Source organism: Aulostomus chinensis, chromosome 5 (genome assembly GCF_037954235.1).
Source record: "Aulostomus chinensis isolate RoL2024-O1b breed Wild chromosome 5, RoL_Achi_v1.0, whole genome shotgun sequence".
NCBI lineage: Eukaryota > Metazoa > Chordata > Actinopteri > Syngnathiformes > Aulostomidae > Aulostomus > Aulostomus chinensis.
In genome coordinates, this window is record NC_141324.1 from 20,401,679 (window position 1) to 20,427,857 (window position 26,179).

General features: G+C 41.2%; 1 protein-coding gene across 2 annotated transcripts in view; it reads right to left on the minus strand.

Moving 5' to 3' along the window:
- Positions 1 to 530: 530 nt before the first annotated feature.
- agap3 (ArfGAP with GTPase domain, ankyrin repeat and PH domain 3) overlaps positions 531 to 26,179 on the minus strand; it is a 70,343-nt gene continuing 44,694 nt past the window's right edge. For both annotated transcript variants that reach the window (XM_086203796.1, XM_086203795.1), the window contains 6 exons: positions 25,914 to 26,069; positions 15,940 to 16,094; positions 15,367 to 15,457; positions 13,980 to 14,202; positions 4,856 to 5,111; positions 531 to 3,721 (listed from right to left, as the gene is read on the minus strand). In XM_086203796.1, the coding sequence (XP_086059922.1) occupies positions 3,494 to 3,721; positions 4,856 to 5,111; positions 13,980 to 14,202; positions 15,367 to 15,457; positions 15,940 to 16,094; positions 25,914 to 26,069 (1,109 nt within the window). In that variant the 3' untranslated portion in view covers positions 531 to 3,493. The remainder of the gene's footprint in view (positions 3,722 to 4,855; positions 5,112 to 13,979; positions 14,203 to 15,366; positions 15,458 to 15,939; positions 16,095 to 25,913; positions 26,070 to 26,179) is intronic.

The following is a 26,179-nucleotide window of genomic DNA, read 5'->3' on the forward strand; positions in this document are numbered from 1 at the left end:
GCCTTAAAGCGTGACTGAGCTCTTTGGCTCCATGTCAAGGCAGCAGAGGGAGGAACAGGAAAAACTAAAGAGAAACCAGGTGATAAAGTCCAAACAATGGCAGCCAACAGAGAGAGGAAGGGGATAAAGATATGCTGAGACAAGATTAGCAGGAAATAAGAAGTGGATTAGTGAGGGCTTGACTCCTCTAAACACAGAGACCTTTCACTTTTCTCCACAGTGTTGTGCTGCCTGACACTAAGCCTGGCTCTTTATCTTAATCCTCTTTCAGCAACTGTTGGGGGTCCAAAAGCAGGAAGTTGATAGGTTGCTTCACTTACCTCCAGATAGGCCGTGTTGAGTTGATAACACCAGCAGGTCACTCTCTTCCAGAGAGGCAGAACTTTGATGATGGAACATGAAAAAAGGATAAAACATGAAACGATGTGGGTGAAATGGGGGAGAACTTTCAAATATAATCCCAGTCTCCACCCAGTCAAGTCAGTCAACCTCAAGAAAGATGAATAAACAATACAGAGCAGACAAATGAGTTGTTTTCCCCAAATTCAGGGAAGGCTACGTTGTTTTATTTGAGTGTTTATTAATGTCAACAGTCAGCCAAGCATTCAAGCATACAACAAGTTACTCTTTAGCTTTTGCTTTGTTTCACGTTCTGAACGTAAAAGGAATTACATAGGAAAATGAACTTGAACAAAAATGAAACAACAGAAAAAAAAATATTTACATACTGCATTATAAATATGTCAAATGTACATCATTATACACAAGTACCAAAGATGGTCAGTTAATGTCACGACCAAATATAAGTACCTTAAAAAATATCCCTACCAAGAAACATAAAGAAACATATCAAAATATTTGCGAGTCAAAAGGGTTTTTTGACCCAAAAAACAGTTCAATTGTCTCTCTAAGAGGAGCTGGACTTCAGATAAAAGCATTAAGCTAATATGTACAACACTTCATGATATGGTGGAGGAAAAACAGGAAGGTTTCTAGAGCTTCTTCAGCATCTACAGTTTGTAAAGGAAGGTTCAGGGAATCACATCCTGTCAGTACCCCTTAACTGTACTCAGGTTTATCAATTAAATACCAGATGAGGCGGATACCACTACTACTTCTAGAGTAATGTCTAGTGAGATGAATCTGTGGCTGGTTAGTTTGATATTTTGGGAAGTATGCTTGCTCACCATTTTTATCCAAAAGTTAAGATGAGTTAGCTCAGACGGTCACTGCTGGAAGCCATCTTGGTTAAGCATGAGGAAAGCAGCTGAATAGCTGTGTATGGAATGAAAAAAAAGAGCTAAACTTGGGCAGAGGTATTTAGAAAATATGAATAATGATTTGGCTCACCCATTTGCAGCATTAGAAAAGGTGTTAAGGAAGGGCTTTCCAGAGCCGTTCAACCATGCTAGCTTGTTTGCGAGGGGTTAACAGCTAGCCTAGCTTTGTCAGACTGTAAAAAATCTGCCACCCAGCAACTTTTAAACTCATTAAGTAACAAATATCTAATTTTTCTCCATGCACAAAGAAAATCTATTTCTAAATCTAACATATTTTTGAATTTTTGACATAGCCATGTTAACTGGTACCTCCTGCTTTCAGTCTTTATGCTAAAATAAGCTAAGTCAAACTAAACTGATCCCTTTTTGGCTCAAGTTCTGTATTTCACATCTAATTCACAAAAGCAAAGTGAATAAGCACATTTTCCAAATGATCAAACGACTCATTTCAGATATAGCCATCACATGCATCCTCCACTATATCGTTATCTACATTTCAATTTTCTGTGGGCTCTGAAAAATAAAAGAGAAATATTTCAAAGATATGAGTCAGTTATATGAAGTACCAACATTATATCTTGCCTTGTAAACATACATCCTGCCATCGGTAACTCATAAAACTAAGTTAGTTTTAAACCGTTATAATGGCAAGTGAATAAAAGGGTAAATGCACTATGGTCATTGTGCTAACTCCATCAAATAATGTCTTGCCCACTGTTGTCTTTCTGAATTGGCCTGTCTGAGCTGATACACAGGATTACTGTACAGTTGTGTTAATGCAAAGAATTGAAATGTTAAAAGTCCTTCTGTGAATAATTTGGCTCATTTTAATTGTAAATGTTCATTTCATCTCATCTCAGTCACTTGAATGTATCTTTTAAGTCCCTGCTTTTAGGCTGACAGGTTCTAAGGATGGGGAAGGGCACATAGATTCAAGGAGGAAGAGGAGGTTGTTTCTTTTTGACACTAAAAGTCCAAACTGTTCATGTAAGGAATAAAGAGAAGGGACAAGAACTACTTTTTACAGAGGTCTGTACATTAAAACACAGTTATTTCTGTCTGTAGGCGTTTATGTCCTGTGTCCTCTCTCCAATGTTTATGAACAGAAATGCCCGGTCCCTCTCTGCTGCACACGATCACAGACGAAGACGTAAGCACAAATGTGTCGTACAATGTGTACGCATGCACACATACAGTACCATATATGTATTTCACAGCAATAATAGAGATGCTTGTGAGAGTACCAATTTTACAGCCATTGGGCCAGTGGAGATAAATGGATATTCCAGTATGGTTTGAAATTTTGTGAATCTACGTCAATTATTAACAAAATCTGGTCGGAAAGCTACTCCAACAAAGACATCATAATGGTACAATTTCACTGTTTCAATCAAACCTTTGAATTTGAATGAATTCTGATTGAAGAGGCACACTTACAAAGCCATGAGGCTTGATGGTCATATAACACTATGCCCCTTAATACCTTCATAGTCACGGACACTTTCACTGGAGGATCACGATAAGGGTAGCAAAGGAAATGACACAATTTTCACCCGATAGGAATTCAGCAATCAGCTCCTTTATGATGATCCGCACTCATTTTCTTGTGAATTAAGCATCTAAATCATTTGGCCTCTTAAACTATAATCGCTTTGCTTTTGTATATGAATAGTGTGTAAAGAGTTTGATAGCTGTGTTAAAGACATTCATCATTACTAAAACAGCCACAGATATCATGGAAGATCTTTCCCACACGAGCGTTTTGTCACGTGAAACTATTTCTCACAGTTTCATGTTATTACGCCCAGACTTGGAATTCAAAGGAAGTTTCTCATTCACACTCATTATAAAATCAGTTCACACGACAGAAGGGGAAGACATATAAAGGAAATGTTCAAGCATTAAGGAAATGCTTTTCGTAGGGTAGGTATGAATGCCAAAGTAAGTCTTTTGTTTGGTTGACACTTAAAAAACAAGACGTTTAAAGCTGATCATGATCCTTTCAGACCAAGACTGAACGAAGCCAAACAAAGCGGATTAAAAAAACAACACAGAATAAACAACGCATGATGTCCGAAGCGCAAACACCCACTACTATCAGCGTAGTGGAACGTCAACAATGAGTCCATCACTCCTGAGTTCTCTCCGTTGGTGCAGATTCTGGCTTACACAGTGTGAAACAGAGGAGGAAGTACTGGGGTGGGTTCTGGCTCCTACATGATGCTGATACTGCGGTTCAGCTCACACTGGGCGTTATTGTTGATGTTGGGATTGGGGTTGCGGCGGCTCATGTTGGGCGTGGGCACAGAGGTTAGGCTGCTTGTGTCATTGGGGCAACCATGTTGAAGTAAGATGTCGGCGCATTCCTGGCTGCCGGCTCGCCGAGCGTATGACAACGGCGTCTGACCGCGAGCATCCCGACTCTTCACGTCAACGCCATACTGTGGGAGAGAACAGCGGGTACAAAAGTTGGGTCAGACATGAAGTTCTACAGGGTAAGTCATTCCTGGAAGGACTTTTGAAGGAATGTAAACTTCTCCATTGACTTTAATTATATGTATTATTATTATTGATATCAAAAACATGTACATCCATGAAAATAATAGTAACTTTGGAGCGCAACCATCAATGTTTTTCCCTCCATGACAGCTTTTCAGTTGGCAACACAAGCACTTCTTGATGGCTGGGATCATTTAATTAAAATCTATGTTGTAAATATCTGTGTTTTTCAGTGGAAATGAGGCTTAAATGTCATCTTTTTAGAAGTATTGAAATTTGAAGAAATAAAGATAATAAAAGAAAATATAAACAATATAAAATGTTTACACATGGTGACACATTAAAACTAATGAAAGACGAAATCTGGATGGCTTTACATTACAAAACTGGTGTCGGATTTTTAATATTAAAAACAATTAATGTTTTATTGGAAAAAAAATACTTGTCTTCACAATGTGACTAAAAGATCTAAATTACTATTGAGCCAACTAAATAGCAGTTCAGATGATTTAGTCCACTTTATTCAGAAATTTCGAGTTTCAAAATATACAATCAAAGCCAAAACATATCAAATAGTGCATTTTTTTTTCTCTCAGATATTATTATTCAATTTGGCTGCTTTTTAAATAAAGGATTCATAATTCCATCTGTCCAAGCCTCTCAGCGTGGAGGCGGCGTTTGTAACAGCATTCAGACGTTGTAGATAGGTGATGTAGGGAAATAAAATTGTATTGCTTCGTTTTATGGGTTTGTAAATTCCTAATTATTTCCTAGAAAGTTTCCTTGAAAGACCCATATAAACTTGTGTTAATTATTAGGATATATTGAGACTCAGACAGGAATTTTACTTGAAGCGAGTGAGAGTTTAGAAGCTGCAGATTTCCACGGGCGTTGCTTTCAAGTAACTACCTCCATAAAAAAAAATCTTGCAGAAAGTCTAATTGAATAGCAAACGAATCTAAACAGGCTCTTTCATGTGGTGTCTGGAGACGGGGGCTTTGATTTGTATCACGACTGCCAAAACACAAAATGCTGACAATTATGATGTCAGTCTGAAAGCCAGAGGAGCCCCTCACCCAGATGAGCAGCTGTGTGATGACCACGTTGGCCATGGCGCAGGAGAGGTGCAGTGCGGTACGTCCATCTCCATCCCCGTAGGTCTCATTAACCTCCTCCTTGGTGCCGTGGGCCAGGAGCACCACCACCAACCTCAGGTCATCCTCTACCACTGCCCGAAGTAGCTGCTGCCCCAGGGGCACGTCCGACTGGGGCAGTCCCACCAGGAACAGCTTCTGCTCGTACTTGGCTCGGATCCAGCGTTCCTTCTCCTCCCTGGAGAGAAAGAAATGACAGGGACGCTCCAGGTGAGGCAGGTGTAGCACAGGGAGAATATTAGCTGCGATTTAACAATACCTCCTAATTAAGAGGCAGTGATACAAACACAAAAATCAGAAGATTGCAGACACACAAGGGAGACATTATAGTAATTGGCCTCAAAGTCTCACTGATGTAAAGTGACATTTCTAAATGATTACAGCACAAAAAAGCCACTAGCTTGGACTATCACAGTGGGAAATAATACAGAGAGATATGTTGGATAGCTCAGAGAATGCCAAAGGGTGTGACGCTTTGGGCAGTATTCCACTTTCTAGTGATTACGGTGGACAGGGCGACGGTTAGAGCCCAGCCGGCTTTCTAAAGGTTACACATTTTGAACAGCATGTCTGCTGTGGACAATACAGGAAGGAGGGGGACATATTTTTATCAGCCCTGTCAGCTGTCAGTCTAAACTGGTGGATCCCCCCCACAAAAGAGGCAGAGTGTCTCAGAGCCTCGGTCTCCCTTGGGGTGGCCGGAACCCGAGTCAGATCGATGGGCCTGAATGGCAGCCAGAGAGGGACGGTGGGATGTGGGGCTCCTTCACTCCAGTGTACAGGAGAGAATAGAGACTGAGGGAAGGCTCCATCCTCTATCGCCGGGCAGAATTCTATCTATCACTCTTTATCTTGACCCTTCGTCTCATTCTCTTCCCACATACAAACTGTCCAAATAAGAAAGGAAAAAAAAAAAAATCAATATCAATATGTGAATGACTGAGCATGCCCAGTGTGGCACTAACCCTGTGACCCTGTCAGCCTGTGTGATAAGAGGAGCAGAAAGAGGCTGTTGTTTGGATTTGTGGGTGACTGACAGAAAGGAGAAGGTTTGTATGGATAAGTTCAAGCTGCAGCGCTGGCTGGAGTGACAAGACTCTCGTGGGAATCTCCATCGACGGGCCAAGGCTCAAATGCATGTTCAAACTGACAGTCTAATTCAGTTTTTTTTTTCTATTTCACCTTTTCTCATAAAATTAATGAGAAATAAAGCCTTAGTCAGCTGTGCAGACATTATGGCTTAATTTACTTGATTTTTGGCCTTTTCTTCTCTATACCGATGCAGTTGGGCTGAATTAAAAATTGTCCTCACTGATTAAATGTCTTAAATATAATATTGACAGGTGCAGGCTGACTTGTTTTACATTCTTTGGATCGTCACTGAAAATTACAAAAAACATTTACAATTCAATGTTGGTCATGAGCTTTTGAAAAGGTGCATACTAGCGCTTCATCTATTGCACTCCATATCCGTAGAAGTCAACACAACCAGAAAATTTGGTCATCCATCCCTAAAGGAGGACACGATGATATGCGAAAGAATGAGTTTCCACTGAGTGGAGCACGTTCTCTCTCTTAATTGTTAGTTACAGGCTGTAACTATGGGTTCTAAGAGTAGCGGCGCCGCTTCCCTTTCCTTAAGTTGCTCATTATCACCTCTTGAAGAACAAAATGGTGTGACTAGATTGTGCCAGCTCATAAATGATCCTTTTCTTTTTTTTTTTGACATCTCTTCCCTGTTTGTGGCACTCAGTCTCAAATCCTACAGAGGACTTTTCGCTGGCAAGAATAATTTTCTAAAACAAGTGAGCTCTAAAATATCAAGCAAACTTTACTGAGCAGGAGGAATTACTGAGCATATTGGCGATTGTTTTCAATTATGGAAAAAAATAAATAAGGTGACCTATTGATATTTAGATGTCAAAGCACCCACATTGGTCCACAAAGGCTGTACAACAATCATATTCAGGTTCCTCATGTGTTTGAAATAGCTTTTGGACAACAATGGAAACCTACGGAAAAGAAAGAATGACCCTAACCAAACTCTTGCAACACTTAAAAGAAGCAATAATTTAGTCCTGAAAATACAGATCTTTTAGTGACAGTTAGCATCAAAAATACTTTCGAGCCCAAGTTTTAAGTTTTTTTAAGGAAAAATTACAAACTTGAAATTCTGAGTCATTAAGTTGACGCCAGCTTTTCCTTCCTGACCACTGACTCATTCTCACCAGAGCTTGTGCAACCAGGTACGGTTTTCACCAGTTCACCCATGTGCCACAATAGCAACCATTTTCAGGCTCATGCTTGCAGCAGCGAGCCGGGCACTGACTACTTGAGTTACTGGTGTGATAGAAGAGCGAAAAACCTTTATCACCACACAAGCACAGATTGATTAACTACAAAAACACCACTTGAAGCTCATAAAGCACCTTTACCCGACCCCACAATAGTCTTGAAGCTATTGCGCCGATGGGCATATGGTTACATTTTTGTTATGACCTGAAGGAAAATGTGGAGGAGAGTGCGCTTTTCCTGGCTAAACCATAAGAAACCCTTTTCTTAGGGATGAGGGTATTGTGTGACCAACAATACAGCCCTAATGGCAGGCAATTGCAGTGGCTCAGAGTTTTATGGTGTAAGACCACCATCAATCCCTACTCAGTCATTATGTGTGGACAAGCCTGTTAGCAAATCAATTGGCCTTAGAACCAGTGGTCTTCTTCAAGCAGGAAGGGGCAGTCCTACCACCCCCCTCTTATTTCCGGTGGAAAACATCTTTTTTTTCCTGTCCCAAAAGAAGAAAGATTACGTGTAAAAACTCGACAACTAAATCCACTGAGTTATAAACTAAGCCACCTTGTGCGATTTAGCTCAAGTTTGGTACAAAAAAAAAAAATCGGTGGGTGCTGTTGTCCAAAGTTTGTTTCAGAAAACTCAACCATGAATGAGATGCTGATTCTTAGGAGCCCAGTGAATTGATATGAGCTAAATGAGGCAGAAAGTTAGCACCAACATGTGAAACAAAAAGGCTGAGGGAGAGCCATTAAGAAGATGTCAACATCTCAGAAAAGAGCCCTGAGGACACTTTGTTAGCCTCCGCTACAGAATCAACCCTGAAGACCTGCTGGAAAAGAACTTGCTCACTGCTGATACTGAACTCCAAATTCAACCACAGTTCTTTAGATGAATCACTAAAAAACAGTCAGGCGGTGGTTGGAAGGAAGTGAAATGGTAATCGTGCTTCTGTCTTTGTTTGAAATAGAAAAACAATCCAAACAGCAGTCGGGCTTAGACAGTCAGGGGGAAAACTGAGACCTTTGAAAAGGACACTTCCTCACCACAGGAGGAAGAAAAATAAAATCAGCAGATTTAGCATGTCAAAGCGCCAGGACAGAGTAGGAGGGGATGTGGAGAGGGACAAGAGAGTGAATTTTCTCAGCATGGGGGGATATTTAGGAAATTGAACTGGTGGTTACCTCTTACACACACATATACACACATCCAGGCACCAACAGACACAACCATTTCCCCACCCTTGAGTACACATACTTGCTCTAAATTTCTCTGTTGCTCAGGGGACAGAGGGGAGCTCAAAGATCCCAATAAAAATGCCTGTGTTTCTCTCCAACTTAAAAACAAGCAGCGTTTCTCTACCTTTTGGAGTTACCTCGCAGCTGATTTGAGAGAAATTCTCACATCAAAACTCTACAACCGTAAGCGGTAATGGGATCCCTGTACAGAGCTGGTGTCCCCTTTCATTTATCTATGCAGAACGCAGTAAGATAAAGGCAGAAGAAAGCTTAGAGAAAGGCCTCTTTTATAATTCTATTAGCGCTCGCTCCCTTCAGCTCTCCTTTGAGCAATGGATCCTGACCCTGACTTAATTAAGTGGCAAATGGCGGAATGATTCTCCTAAACCCGGCCCACGGAGTCAAGAACACATGACTGAATTCAAATAAAGAGGGACAAACAAGGATAATTAGTCAAGCCTGAAAGACAAAAGCGAACAGGAATTTATAGGAAGGGAAACTGAGACGGCGGAGGTGGAGCCAACGCGTGAAAAAAAATAAATAAAGGTGCACTGGCCCATAGGAAGAGGAGGATGTCCGTCCCACCACTTGCCCATCTTTCAAACACATAGTGAGTCCTCCTAAACAATCAAAGCTTCTCAGGCTCCTCCCTCTCTTCCCCGCTCCTCCAGATTCACTGTGTACACATCAAATAGATGCACTGAAGGGGAGAAATGGTGGTGGAGGAGGGTTGGAGGGTGTCTTGGGGGATTGACCAGACTGAACAGACCTCACAGTTGGGGTGGGCAACTTGTATAGGACCGATTCCCATGCAGCCAAGCAGCTTCATTTCCACACACACCGATGGGAGGGAAGAGTGTGAGGAAGAAGGAGAAAGATGAGGGTGGGTGGTTGGGGGGGGGGGGGGGGGGGTGAAAAAAAAGTGCACACAACAGGGAATGAAAGCAGGGCCCCAAAGCATCAAAGGTTGCTAAGGGCAAGAAATGAAGGAGCGACACAGTAAACGCTGCAGCCAAAGTGCTAAATAAGGCCCCCCTATGGTCCAGCGGGTACAGTGTGGACACGGCATTCTCCTTTCCAAGAAGAACAGCTGCAAAAGAATTAAGACAAATATTTTTACAAGTGGAATAAATGCCACTTTCTCTTGTCCCGACTCCCGGAGTTCAATTTGAACAGATGTAACAGCTCCGACCAGAATACTAAAGGCTGTTGAGCTGTTGTAGAGAGGCCAACAGGAGAGCATCTGGGTGCCGTAGGCAGGCAGAAGGATGAGTTGAATATATTGTGACATTAATGAGGTTGTCAGACTCCTCATGATGGAGTGGCTGTGTTTTTGTGCCAGCAAGCCTAATACCCTTAAATGCTCATGCTGTTAACCCCTGCTGAACCCTCGCCCTCGCGTACAAGGCGGAGGGTGACGGTAGCACATGCCGCTCGTACGTGTGCAGCCATTTCTGACATAATGGAATATGTTTTAGATCATTAAAGAAGAATTTATCTTTAATAATAGAAACAATATTGAAACTCAACTACACGTAGATTAAAACCTTCCCCTACGTGCATGTGTCGCTAAAACCTGGTGGCATGTCGGTAATTAGTGACAATGGCACCATTTCTCCCACACAGGGCTAATTACTGACCTGTGGGTTTCATTTAGACAGGGAGCAGAAGAGAGCCGAGAGAGCGAGAGAGAGCGAGAGAGAGAGAGGACATGGGAAGGCCCAGTCATTCATTTGTCTTAATTAATTGCTCTTTCTCCACCAGCGCTCCTGGCAAGGCCGGCTATTCTAAAAAGCTCTTCTGAGAGTTCCATCACTTCTAACCTGTGAGTAGCCCAGAAGCTTTGCTCTGTGTTTTAAGACCAAAGCAGCGATGGTCAAGCAGGTTTTTGTACGAGCTAAACAGAACAAAAGATGCTGGCTCAGAAGGGGTTAAAGCAGGCAGCAGGGCCAAGTTTGGAGAGGTTAGCGGTGTGATTCATTTTTATTACCACACAGCCCCTGCAGGCGGCAGGAGTGGCAAATTATTTCTGAAACAAAGTGGAGGACTCTCATCAGAGCTATTACCTGCCTGTGGCCGAGGGCAGCGCGGAGCCTACAGAGGGTGACAGTGAGAGGCCCGCGTCAGTGAGGGATAGCCGTCCACATCCGTCCACGCTCCAGGACATCTCCCCCCAAATGAGAACTGGTGTCTGTGTGTGTGTGTGTGTGTGTGTGCGCGCGCGTGCAGTTTTGTGTGCGCGCCAGTCGACAATAAGGTAAAGTTAGTTGTTGGACATCCCCCCACAGTCAAAATAATGTGCCGTGTTTTCTATCACAAACATGTCAAGCAATTAGAGGCAACGTGCAAAACACAACGACTGCCAGGCGCTAATTAAAAGAACAACTCCCTTCCAATATGCTGACTGCAGAGATGAGCCAAAATACAAGACGCCACACTATTTCATTCCCACAGAATTAACTTATCTGACTTCTGCATGGTGCAAAAGAGTTGACATCCAAGTATATATGCATGGAAATAAACATGCATCCCATTAAAGACTCCTGTAATCAGTCTGATGTACACCAGTAATCTCAGATCTGAGTGCGACAAATCTATATATTGTGTTCTTTCAATCTGGAATATTATAAGCTAAACCAATCTTGTGGATGAATGCATTTAAGTTAAATCTTACAAATGCACGAGGCAAAACTAGTCTTGCAAGAGACATTCAATCAGACAGCGAGTTGATATTCAAGTAGTTACTGAATCGTTTAGATTAGGTGTCACTAATGTTTAGTGGGAGTTGGGAGCCATATACTAGCTGCCTCTGTGCCATCACAAAGCTGCTGCATGTCATCCAATGTGACACAATTAAAAGCCGCTCATATGAGCTCTGAAGGACATGTAGAAAGAGTCAGGTGAGGATTTTTAGTGTGGAGAAAAAAAAGAGAGAAAAAGAACTACATCCCATTCATTTGGTTTGATGATAAATGAACACAATTTTATATGAAAAATTCCAATAACCAGTGGCTTTATATGATATCTACAACTGCCTGTTTGTATCTGAAGATTAGTTAAGCTGCAAATGAGATTTATTGTTTGACAGTGAAAAATAATGGAGATGCCGCTGCGGGATAAGATCGGATTTTTTTTTTTTTTTTTTTAGACAATGAAGAACCTTCCTGCCTGAGGTGACATGGGACTGACAGCGGTAGGCTGAGGAATCAACATCAATAATCTTTCATCGAGTCTACAGCCGAGCACTTTAGCACAGATACCATTCAATAAATAACTGTAGGCCATCATTCAGTCCTGAACTGGCCAGAGAGAGGAGAGGGAAGTCAAGAGGAAAAAGAGCCCGGCTCGAATGACAGAGAAATGAAAAACAAACTGTCATTCTGCAAAAGTAAAACAGAGAAAAGACAGAGAGCTGACCACCTATTAAAGACGTGTATGCGTTGAAAACATAATCTCTACTGAAAAATTAATTTGAGCGTGATTGCGATACTTATATTGCCTGTTCTTGTCCACACATATGTGAACCTTACGTTTATTCTCGTGCTTCATGATATAAAATTAGTTTTAAGTCCTATGGGCCTTTTTCATGTAAACGCCTTTTACTCACATCAGAGTAACCAGACTCAGTCCTCTGATTTCTAGTGGACGTATATTTAAGTAAAAGTCCACAAAATATAACAATTTATAAAATAAAATTAAGAGTTATCAGTGTCAGATTTGTCACCCAAAGACAACCGAGTTTTTCAATGATGTTATGAGCTTATTCTCTGACTACAGCATAACATCAAGCATTTCATATACTTCCCACATGTGAAGCAAATACATTTTGCTGTAGTGTGTTGAATTAATCCAGCTAAAATGGAGCATATAGTAAACCACTCCCACATTTAATCCAGCATACTTTTACCAAAACTGGCCTTCACCAATCTAAAACCTATGGCAAGGTCAGTGTAAAAACACAAAGGTGTTTTTTTTCCCTTTGTTAAATGGATCTGCAGCCATTTATTGAGTTCATTCTTAGATTCGCCCACGCACGCTACATCCCTCTGGGGTTTGACATCATTTCATGGCATTTTTTGGTGTAATCTAAGGACTGATGGGTAAAACACAAATACACAAATGAGCATATTCTTATTTATCTTTCTTTTTAATGAAAAAAAACTACTGCCATAACGAAAAGCTATTATCAACGACTATCATATATCTAAACCAATTAAAACTCCACGTTGATAACGGTCCTTATTAAAGCTTAAGGATGGTATTTTTTTTTGCACTCTTAACATGCGCAGTAGTACCAGCAGCAATACCACTGTTTCAAAAAAGACAGAACAACTTTGTTCCGTTAGACTGAAACTTGAACAAAGTTACTGAGCTATGATGTGCAAAGAGTCAGATGCCAGCAGGAAAAGCCTACAGACAGTCTTGGTTGTGACAGGCAGACTGATGACCTGGGCCCGTGTGATGGATATGTGACAGGGCGGCTCAGGGCCTGAGGGTCTGGCTGTTGGGGTGGAGTTTAGCCATAATGGTGTGCTTAATTACCTGCACAGCCACACAGCAGGTCATTAGTCAGACTGGGACGCAAGGTCTAACCTGTCACCAAGAGATAAACAATCCTCCTACCAGATCCTGGTCCCTCAGAGGGAAGGGAGCGCATCGTCATGAGAGGAGTCAAAACGGGTGAATGGAAACGTAGAATTATCAAGATAGAGGTAGTAAAGGTTACCTTGTAGGTTCCAAAATAGTGTTCTCACAGTCACATGAACAAGTTCTATCGTTACTATCAAATCAAGATGTCATCTCTGTACGCTGCAAGAACAAGCTGCTTGGTTCCAGTCAGGGTTTGGATTGTAAGATCTTTTCTTGATTATCACTCACATGTAAAGTGAGAAACTTGATGGATTTGGAACTCGTCCAGACATTTATCAGGTTGGTGCAAAATGATGTCACGCTGGCACAACACTCCTTTATTGAATTATGGTTGTCAAGACAAGTCAGTAGAGTGACAAGACCAAGTAGAGGGAATATTAAATGTTCTGTTCAGGGATTAAGATGCAGAAAACCTGGTTTCAAACTGTATGTTAGAAAAAAGGCCCATTATAAAGTTAGTGAGACTGAAACTGGGCTTGAATATATTAAAACACACACACACACACACACACACACACACACACACACACACACACACACACACACACACACACACTTCAGTCTGACTGACATATCTAGACAATGTGGTTGGGGATTAATCTAATTTGTGTACATGCTTTAAATTTGCCCCAAATTCCAGCAGTATTTTATCAGAAGTGAAGGGAGGTGGCATCATGGCAGTTAGCCAAGGACACAAGTTTTATGATGTCTCAGCTTAAGGAATTGTCCAGAACTACGGCTAGAATGCAACTGTGCAAGTAAACCAACTGACAGAACAGAAGATTCCAGGTCCTTCTAATAGCTGATGGACAGAAGACGACTGTCGCTTCTAAACTTCATTATCTCCGTTTACTTCTTGAACTAACCTGGTGCTGTCGCTCCCGGGCTTGCTGTACCCCTCCAAGGCTCCCTCCCACACGCTGTTGGCCATCGAGTTACCGATGGCGGTCATCACCATGCTGAGCTCCACCGGCCAGTCATCCAGGTCTAAGGAACGGACTCGTGACAAGTGGGTTCCAAGGTTCCTATGGATACCCGAACACTCAATACACATCAGGGCGCCCAGGTTCAAGCTGGCCCAGTCTGGGTCTGCAGGGTAGAGGGTGAGAAAAGATCACAACCGTGGTTCCAGTGAGATTTGAGGTGATATTTCTCTTTTTTTTCAGTTAGGGAAACCTCTAAAGGCAAAAGAAATGTGAGGATCATGCTACATTCAGACCTTGATACATAGGCTTCTGTTGGTGGTGACAAAAACTGATAATCTCATTCACAATGTTAGGAAATATCAGGATCATATGAGTCCGAACGACAGACAACTTCTATCATTTATATATCAGTTGGTTGTGTGTCAGCTGACATTCTTTCAGGATCGTTTTTCATGTGCAGTTTTTCCAGAGTTCTTGCAACAACACGTATTGAAGTAATGACAAACGAGGAAAATATGACAATTATTGTCACGGAGTACTAATGGTACATCTAACAGATCGTTACCTCCACCAAGGGAGGGATCATTTGACTGTCACCAGGATTACACAAAAAATATGAGGCCGGTTTTCAGTGGAAGGGTTTAACATTGACTAAGGAAGGAAATGCAATTTTGGACAAATCTAATTTTCTTTTGTGAAAAATGTAATTAAAAAAAATAAATTCCATGTCATGTCCAGTTGAGGTCTTTAGCCTCCAAGCACCTGACTGTCAACAAGACTTCTTAGCTAAGATATGCGTCCTTTATTCTAATATACATTGGAATATTTTGTTTGTATAAAAATTGAGACTGCAAAATATTTAAGACTTCACATTAGATTTTAAAAGTTTCTGAGTTAATTGGGATCAGTAGTTAATGTTCCTTCTTCAAACTATGGTGTGCCAAGGCTTAAAAGGCCAACTGATTCACCTGAATGACGGTGATGGGCACTACGCGCTAATTCTCTTATATTTTCAAAATCCATGTCAATTTTTATTAAGGGTTTAGCTGAAATTATTAACAAATGAATGATGCTAAATGACATTGATACAACCTGTGTTTTTTTTTCTTTTCACGCGTTGCTTGCTGATTCCATGTTGACTCAACATCAGAGAAGAAACACTGATGTATATAACCATCAATTTTTAAAATCCATGTTGTCATTGGACACTTGTATAACACACACACACACACACACACACACACACACACACACACACACACACACACACACACCTTACAATTGATACATTTAAAAAAACAAATCTTGTGTGAATAATCATACTCACTGGCAGCATCACAGTCCACACAGAAGCTGTTCCCCCTCACGTTCCGTATGGACTGAATGGCCATGGCATCACTTTGGCTGCCTAACCGAGACTGTAAGAAAGGAAGGAAGGAATAAACCAACAGGAACTAATGATTCTAAGAGAAAGAAAACAATTATAAGTGGGCTCGAATCACACACAACCAGTAGGAGAGGCTGAGATGAGGATTCTTTTTCTTTTTTTTAGGAAAAGACTCAAGCAGAGAAAATATGAATAGAAAAATGAGCCTGTGTCTCTCCAGTATGCTGACACAAGCCGTGTTCTATCTCTGATATTTGTCAGTTCTAATAAGAGATCCCCCCACACTGCGGTGCACCTGTCTGACAACCTCCCACATGTGACAGCTTGAAGTGGTGGTGGTGGTGGTGGTGGTGGGGGTGTGGGGGGTGTGGGGGGGGAGGGGTGTGTGCAATAGAGGTTGGAAAGAAGAGAGGAAGAGGAATCTAAATGAAGCAGCAGACAATGTGAGATGATGACATGGCTGCAGTTAGATGATAATCACAGACGGATCACACGTCTCTTGACCTACTGTACCTTGTTCTTGATGCTCTCACACGACTGCAGGCTGGCGAAGATCTGGCTCTCGATAGCTTGGACCCACAGCTCCCTCTCCTCGTACGTAGATGCTTCGAAGTTCCACGTCTGACCCGTCAACGACACGATGATAAACTCAAAGGAATCTTCTTGCTCTGAAAAACACAATTAACCAATAATTAAAGCTTAATCCAGAAAAGGCTTCTGAAGGAACCTTTGCAGAAGGACCAGCTTCTGTGGGCTTCACATCTGTACAATGCAATATCAGCTCCTGTCAACAACCTGAGGCCTGTTAGCCGGAGCAAAGTGTATACCGCTGGTGCACTCTGACTCCGCTTTTCAGCGATGTAGCTCAGTGATTGAGGCCCATCCATGCGCGGGTGCATGATGGAAAAGGCTCCTGTTTAACACCCACACGATATGTTGGCACCTTTACTGCTTTATGGTATTGCTGGTTAGTTTGACAATTCCTGACGATCTAGAACTCGCTAACAGACCTACAGTATTTGGAATTTCAGTGTCCCATAGATAATTTCCAATCACACAAACCTCTTCAGATTCATAAAAGGTTTTCTTTTCTTTTCTTTTGCTGGACCATTTTAGAAAAACCTGTTGAATTTTTGAAAGTTTTCAGCAAGACATGATAGTTCACTAAACTTTGTATTTCTCTGCCTGTGCAGATACAAACTTGAAATTAACTAAAAAGCTTAGACCTTTGCCTTGTGCTTGAATCACTTGGATTTGCTCTACTGTTCATTCAACATTTTTTTTAAATTCAACAAACGGCATTTAAATGATGTCGCATCGGGTCTTAAAGGAAGAACAACCCACACATCAGCTCTCAGTGGGTTAATAGCAGTATTGCAACAAACACCTCAATCCCCTGGGACACACAACCAGTTCTTAACTTTATTTAAAGTAAATATCTGGTGCATTCAGCTTGTGATAGCTTACTAAAGCATAGTTGTTCAAAATCAAAACGCACGTGTGGACTGTATATGATGTTACATCGGTTCATCTCACGATACCACATCATGAGAGAAACTGGTTTCATTCCAGTAAGACAGGGTCTTAAAAGCGGACAATCATCAGTCCTTTAATGGTTTTTAAGTCTTGATTTATTAGATTTTAATTTTATTTTCCCAAGACAAGGAACAAGTGCACCCAAAAGACTCGATCAAACACCATTTCTGCATCTAAAAGTGATTGAACTCTGCAGGCTTGGAGTAAAGCACCTCAGCCTGTCCACAGATACTGAAGACAGACAGAAGATTTAGATTAAACCTCTTTGTTCAACCGAGATTATTCAGAAGAAGGAGTTCTAAATCTAAACGGGCCACCAACACTTTGGCAAAGACTTTTACAGCCACATTTAAAAGTGAGATTGAGTGGTATGATCCACATTCAGCTCTTTGTTAAGAGTAATAAACGCCTGAGAGAAGGTAAGGAGCTTATCCGTGCTCTTATTGTGAAATTAAAATGACAAGTCGTGGTTTGATTTATTGATTGTTTCACAGAAAGGAAATAATGTTTAAAAATGTATTGGCATCCTGACGCAAAAAAAAAAAAAAGGAAAGAAAGAAAAAAGAAAATGCAAATCGTGCGTCGGAAATAGATTTTTACATTCACCCTCCATCTTAAAGATTCATGAAAATGTCAGCTGTCATTTTCAAACAGGTGTGACGTGACATATGCTGTAACACATGCCGTTCTGCCACTGCTGCTCAGAACAATTCATTAGCTCTGTACAGTACAATGTGTCTGGTGTAACATCTCTGGTCTCTGCACATGCTTCAGCTCATAGCCAAATGATTTGTAATTACCTAATTATGTCTATGCAAATAGTCATCTCATTTGCATAAACCATGTTCGGAGGACTGGAGGCGAGCAGGCACAAGGGGAAAGTCTTTTCCTGTGAATCTTGGGGCCACTACGTCAGCTGGAGACCACGCTGTATTAATTAATTTGAGTCTTATGATATAAAAAGTGACATTATGTCCTTTAATTACGTAAATACAGAAATACATTCATCTATTCTGGCTTCTGATGTGTGAGATTTTCCATGTGAAATTAACTCTGTGTGAGTTATGAAATGGTAGCAATCGTCGGATGATGAGCTTGTCAGACAAATAATCTAATCAAAGAAATCACCGCGGTTTTATTTATAATCAATTCATCCTCCTTGGTGTGAAACAACGCCCTGCGCTGGGACGCTGCTGTTAAATGACAGATGCCTGACGGATGCTACTAATGTAGCAATCCCCGAGCTGCGGTGAGAACCATCTCTTCGGGAGGAAAGCAATAATCCAATTAGCTCGACACCCACTTCAATTATCCGATTCAGTTTGTGGAATCGACTACAGGTCAGAGAGAATCAATGCAAGACTTGGAAGCCTCTTTATTTAGACTTACAGGGAAAAAGTCTTTACATGGGCGTGACATTTGAAATCACTGGGGAGGATTTAAGTATAAAAATTGCTGTTGAATGGAAACAGGATGGTCAATTTCATTTAAAAAAAAAACAAACCCTGATATATCTAAAAAAAAATTAAATTAAAAAGAAAGATTAATTGGGAAACAAGCAACAGAAATCTATTTGTTTTTTTCTTGTCCAATACACCTTCAGGTACAATAACTAATGCGTTTGATTATAATTTGTTTCCCGGATTCAAACATTGTTATACTTCTCTTTTCATCCTTTTAAAAACCTGAACAAAGCTAATTATTCTGTTGGCTGCCCAGGCAATAAATTGGAGGCATTAAAACACTTTCATTATGGAGATTAAAAAAGCAACGGATGGCTGATTTCTTAAACTGATGAGTTTAAGAGGGAAAAACAAATCGAAATTCTCCATGCACGCTAATGCACGCGCCAGATAAACTGTAGCCTCTAAAGACAACGAGAGGACCAGCAGGAATCTTGCGTGTTGTTGGGACGCAGGTATTGTCATTACATGCAGCTCCAGCAGATGTTATTTGTTAATGCAGTCTACAGTGTGGCAATTCCACCCCATAAGCCAAAGTAATTCTGCTCCATGTAAGTGTTTTTCTCAGAGGCAGTAAATCTGAGCATGAACAATGCGGCGCCGAAGGTATCCCTGCTATCTTACAGGCACCTGCCATGATAAGCCTGTAAAAGGGCCATTAGCGCGTCTGTTATTACTCAGCGCTTGCAGTTAGCACATGGCTAGCAGAGGAACAATCACCTTGTCACATTAACGCGAGCATTAACCTCCTGACCATATCTATCTGCGAGCCAGCGATCAACAAGTTCTTGGGCGATTAGAAATAAATTAAAGCAGCTCTGCCGGTGGGTGGACAAGGAAGAGAAAAATTTAAAGCCAGTGGAGGAGGCAACTGTGAAGAATGAGCCAAATATGATTTTCTTTAATTAACATGGCATAATAAAACAGAAATTAAAGTGTAATGGCCACAGAGCTACAAAGGGGAGGGAACAGATGAAGATACACATCGTCCACCATTTACATGGATCATAAAACAGTTTAGGGAACATCTCAATTACAGAGTTTGTTCATCAGCTATTTGATGGCTCATAGGAGCAAGAAAATTAATAAGTGAGAGGTTTCTTATTAATAAATAATTGCTTCAAGATGAAGAAATTGATATTAAATGCATTTTAGAGAGAAAATCACATTTTAATAGGCTATTAATAGCAGTTCCTCTGAAGGTTTGTGAGGGGGTGACCTGAGGACAGTGACAGCAGATGCACCACAGAGGACCTGTAGACCAGATTAGCACCTCAGGGGTTTGGTGTGGAGCCCAGCTGTGCCATCTATGCAGGAGGCAGCTAGTGACACCACATCTAAAGCCTCTCCAGACCTCTGGAGAATGCTGAGAGGAAACCTCGGAAAGACCTTAGCAAAACAGTCTTTAGCCTTGAGGACTTCCCTTTTTATCCATTTGTGTGAACACTTGGCCGGTAATGATGACAACATGCAGAGGGACACGAGGTGAGCTATTGTTGGGCTGGTGTGCAGGATGTGTTGTGTCGTCTGCATGCGTCAGGCAGTCACTTAAAGAAGTGCTTGCCATTCCTGTGAATTAACGAGCAGTTGGGAAGAACAGGCCAAGGCGGTGCCATCTGTAAATGTCACAGGCACCGCTTGCTCATTTTACACATCATTAAAGCCAATATTCCTAACCTGTATCAGAGCAATCAGGAGCAGGCCATTACTGCGACAGGGGCCCCGGGGGAACCACGACCAAACTCAGAAAGAGCAGAAACGGGGAGGGAGAGAAAGAGCACACTCTTTATCTATCTGACACACATACACACTTCTACGAACCGGGGTGCACACCTTCCAACGATAAACAAACACATGAAATCAGCACCAGTACTGCGTCCCTAATAGCTAGTGCATTTAACAACAGCGCAGAATGAAAACAGGGCCAATTATACATGTATTTGTGGGCAGTGTGTATAAAGCCCAAATGAGAATCTTGTTATTCCTTTCCCTCCATACTGGGGTGCTCAGAAAGCTAAGCCATTACAAGAGTGGTGGCTCCAGGGACAGCTTTGGGAAATGAGAGCGAGTTGGGGAGTGACAAAACAAAGTATTGAGATAAACACCCACCATTAGCACAGGCAGTTAAACCTCCATTTCCTAATCCTCAGCTGGACTCCGGAGGATATTAACCCCTGGTATACTAAGGTGCAGGACAATAGGATACTTGATTAAGTTGGACTCTCACTATATAAACTTTACTTTTGATCGACAGCAGGCGCAGGTGCTGTTAAGAGTGTGAGAACAGAAAGACGTTCTCGTTCCAAGCTGATGAGTCAGATTAAACAAGCTAGCGCCAACTTTCTTATCTTCTCAACCTGGGAACATTTTGTAGATGAATAATTATTTATGAGAGGATTCATCTTTTAGTTCTGCACTGTTGGGATGTACAAAAAAAGTTGGAAAGAAAAATAATGGAGGAGAAATAACAAATGGCAATATCACAACTACTTTCTCTACTTCTAAGTAGGTTTTTCTTGTGAGTCATTCTCATTTAACCTAAAAAATAAATATTTATATCAAAAACACCCATAAACGATCATTCATTAATGTAACTAATACAGTCTAATTAAAGTCAGTGAAGTTACAAATACTTTTGCCAGAAATGAGGCCAAAACACTGATGGCCACTTGTGGTCAGACATCTTTACAGCTGACAGGTCAAAGCACTCCACGCACCATGTTCATAGCAGATTTACTCAGAGCCGACCAGCTACCAAAAAAAATCTCCAAGATATTTCAATGAGCTAATATACATGCCTGCACCAAAACAACCACCTCATCCTGAATTATGGCATATGTACCTTCTATGACCTTCACTGGGACACTACATAAGCATTTCTGCTAAGGATATATGTGGTCAAATGTGTCCAAGACCACCTCAGCAACGGCTCAATGTGATCACAATCTGACTATGTAAATGGACTCAATTTTATATCGCGCTTTTCTACCTTAGCGGTACTCAAAGCGCTTTACAGTGTCATCTCATTCACCCATTCACCCACACACCGATGGTGGAAGCTGCCATGCAAGGCACCAACCTACTCATCAGGAGCAATTATGGGTTCAGTATCTTGCTCAAGGACACTTTGACATGGTCACCGGGGTCGGGGATCGAACCAGCGACCCTTTGGTTGCTAAACGGCCAGTCTACCCCTGTTTAGTGCACTTATAGCGCAATTTTACTGCCAAAGACACGTTAAAAAAAATTCAATGGGGTCAGACTCTCTAGTAATATGCTGCCCCCTGTTGATTTGGAGTGTAAAGTTTGAAGCATGAGGTTGTTGATATCAGCAACAAATTATACCGTTAAAGTAGTAAATGCACGTCATAAAATATGTAAATAAACGTGTATTTTGTGTGTCTGTTATGTTTTAGTAACACAATCCACTACGAGCTGTTTAAAAGTCACAAATTGTTCCTGTTGAGCAAATGCTTCCCAATTACTTTTACTAGCTAAAAAAAGTACAGATAAAACCCATTAGCTTTGACTTTGGAACTTTGGGAAAATTGTGGCATATTATATTCAAATAAGTCATGAAAATAAATAACACAAATATGAAATGCAATGGGCGCCACAACAATGAAAGGGGAAGATAACACAACAAAAAGAAAACAATGTTAATTTAAATTTAGTGTTTTCATTTTAGGGCTGATATAACAGCTGGGGTGATGCTAAGGGGAGCTTAGCAGGACTACAAAGTTCAAACGGGTCACGTCCCAGTTGGCTTTCCGATCCTCGACAAAGTGTAATCTTCTTCATCGTCGCACTATCTTGAAATAAAACACATTCTCATAAAATTGTATTTATCATGAAATTATTCAAGATGGTTGATTTAAAGATGTAACTTGTAAAATTAAAGTGAGCAAACACAATACACGTGAGCCCGACATGCATCTGTTTTATTAATATTTTTTATTATAATGTGTGAAGCATATTGAGATTTGGTGCGTCTGTAAGCTCATAATGCACGTGTAAATTAAAATATTCACACCTCTTTTTCCGTTTACTCTGTGACATCTTAGCAAGAGTAAATATCAGGAAGGAGCCTCTCATGCCACTTTCCTTCCATCCCTCCCTTTCTGCTCACGTTAGACAAGTTAAACCCCAAAACAATGTGCATTTGATACACTTTCCTTAAAAGAGAAATACATTAATGATGCTCCCTGACAGTCTGCATTAATCAGAGGGGGCTCCCCCTGAACACAACTCTTTATCGACCATCGATTTTCCAGTGGGTTTATGGCGAGCGACACACCGAGAGAGCTCGTTGCCGGGCGGCTGCTGGGAAACACATTACGGGGCTGTCAGTTGTCTCGCTATGCATCCTGCATCATTCTTTAAGCACATGAGAAGTTCATTACAGCACACAGCTCTGACAGAGTACAGGATATTAGGGACTGTGTCCACAGTGCGTGTCCTTGGTACAAGTGTAGACATGCCAGAATATTCATATATTATGTAAAAATGCCTTAAAGTTGAAATTACATGAAGTAGAACTGAAATAAATGCATTATAAAGCCAAAAAAGATATCATTTTGAGCTTTTCTTTCAACCTTGCAAGTGTCTTTTTGAAAGTCCTTTTTAAAGGGTGATTTCTATGCAATTATTCTCTGACATTCCATCTCTCATGTCACCAAATAACGAGTACAAGTTTGTAAAATACATTGATCCCCCCCAACCAAACATCTACAAGAGTGGTGCTTACTGCTGTAGCACTTAATTTGGAAATAATGGTATAGCAACAGTTCCCGTCTGCCTCCTACACGCATCACATTGACCAAAATGATTTCTCACCTTAAAATGCTGGTGCTGTTTTGATTTATGATGCTTCACAACCACTAAAATTCAATTTCAGCCTGCATTGCACACTTCTGATTGCCCTGTAAATGAGATAAACTGATAGCAATTTATTCAAGGATCCTACCCCTGTCTCTCATTCTCTCTCTCTCGCCTCTTCTTTTTAACTAGAGACACAACTAGCATCCGAGACTCAACTGAATTCCAATATTTATGCGATACGTCTGTATTCCGGAGCATTCAGCAGAACAGACATGCTGATGCTAATAGAAAAGCCCAGAGAGATAGAAAACTATACGTGTTTGATGATGTGGGAAAGATTTAACGTCTGCAGCCTCCAGCTAGGAAGTTCAGGAGTGATCTGACCTCAGCTCAGTCCTGCAAACATACAGTAGATTACCATACATTTATCCATGAGATGTGTTCACAGCTTTAATTCAATAAAGCACAATGAAATAACTTTTTTTCACAAGCTACTTAAATTCCAAAAATATCAAGCAGGCTGCACGGTAGTGCAGTGTTTAGTGCTGTCGCCTCACAGCAAGAAGGTTGTGGGTTCGAGTCCCGGGCGCGGGATCTTTCTGTGTGGAGTCTGCATGTTCTCCCTGTTCCTGTGTGGGTTCTCTCTGGTACTCCAGCTTCCTCCCACAGTCCAAAGACATCAAGAGAGGACGAGGCTGATTGATACTCTAAATTGACCGTAGGTATGAATGTGAGTGTGAATGGTTGTCTGTCTTTGTAAGTTGGCCCTGCGATGGACTGGTGACCTGTCCAGGGTGAACCCTGCCTCTCGCCCATTGATGCTGGGACAGGCTCCAGCCCCCCCGCAACTCTTAATGTAGGAATAAGCGAAACAAAATGGATGGAAAAATATCAAGCCACTGATGAGCCACTATCACTCTTTTGGAGTTGTTGAAACTACACAAAAATCTGACCAAACTAGCAGAGAACACAAACCCAACATTAACCATTTCTTGTCCTGCTCTAAAGTTACTCACAGGATTAACACTGGTAAAAGCTGATAGCTGTAACGGTCACTTTAACTGGTGAAAGCTACGAATAATCAGTCACCTTTTTTTTGTGCTTGTACATATTGATGTTTACTTTTTTTTTTTCATATTTCCAGACAGATTCATATATAAAAGAAAGCGTTTATACAACTTTGACAGGGAAGAAAACCAATCAATTAGGAAATAAATGTATAAAAAAGTGATGGCCGACAGAAGCATGAATGAGAAGCTGCTAATTTAATGTCTGCAGATGAGAAAGTTGGAGTAAGGAGTTAAGGCAAATTAGTATATATATATTTGAATACATCTGAGTTAACTCTTTCCTTTCTATCCATTGACATGCTGCAAGTGTATATGAGGCATGGCTGTGTACATTATTCATACATATTTCATAACCGCATATCCAGACATGCATACGCATCTGGACTGCTTTCTCACAATCACACACTCTTAACTCCTCCGCTGCAACAAAATACTCAAACTGCAGGCTAAAATGGGTCCCGCATGGGTAACGCAGTGAGGAATAGTGCTGCTTTACTTTAGCTGGTAAGAGTTCCTTCAAAACATGCTAAAATGTAACCAAGTATCCCATCTGACAAAGAAGCAGTATGACTGCTAGTCCTGATGTTTAATCTCACACCACTTATCTGTGAGATGCTGATGATGTTCCCTCTAAACTATGTGGTCAACGGACCCATTCAGACTAAAGAAGAAGCTGTCAGAGAGCATGATAAAAAAGTGTAATGATTATAAATGCTAAGCCCCATTTAGGAGGCGTCAGTGCCATTGTTGTTGTTATCCAGCGTATCAATCTTGTTGATTGATCATCCCACTCTGGTGACATCAGTTTTATGGCCTCTGAAATGCGTCTCAGTGTTTTCACAATGCCATCCAATTAGGGTGCTCCATTCATCATTGGGCCGGAGAATCATTATTAATTGGGTGAAGAGCCGACTGCCACTCCCCTGCTGAGAAGGGCCCCGGCTTCTGGAGATCAGGCCTTTCATACGTCAGTAAAAAAGGGGGGGCGTATATAAGGGGCCATATATGACTCAACACACCTTTATGTGCTTTATAGGCCTATTCAGACAGAGAAATACAGTTTATCATGTTCTTTTTTCCGTTAAAAACTGTGCAAATCTGTTTCGAAAACATTAGAAGTGGTTGTAAAGTTTAATGAACTCATCCTCATACTGCAGTGCGTGTAACAAAACCTAGAAAGTTACATCATTCTTCATCCATGATCTCACAACTACATTTTGAGGGGGGTTAACATGAAGGAACCTCAAACCCTGCCCACTTCTGCGCATGCCAGTCCAGTTTTGTACTTTGATGGTATCAAAAAGTGAGGAGATGTTGCATTGATGGTCGAGGAGGCTCGCCCCAGACGGATCCATGGACTCCACGTAAGGAATCTGAGAGAAAACTAACGTTCTATATTCATGGATGTCTGTAAAATGCATTCAAGATTAAGCCGCAAATGATATATTGGCTTCATTTTGTACAGTGGTAGGAATTGGACTGTTCAGATATAATGAACAGTCCGTGCTGGTTTTCCCACTCTGCTAACTGATTGAGGTACTTGCACACATACTTTAATGTTTCACAAGCATGAACTGATTTGAACCTTTGAGTTTACCTTCGTTCCCTGCTGATAATCCGTCTGGTTTCGTGATCCCTGTGCTCTTTTTCCGTCTGTGTTTCTTGCGGTTGGCATGTGGCGAGGGAGGGGGCTCAAGTTTAGGACTGGTGGCGCTTCCCACATTGGAACTGGCAGGATCGCTCATTCCATTGGCTGCAAAAAGCACAAACAGACAGAAAAAGCACTCATTTTCAAGTCAAATGTAAGAGTTTCAAGGTTTAATTTTCATTTTCAACACTAATAATATTAACAAAACTTTAGAA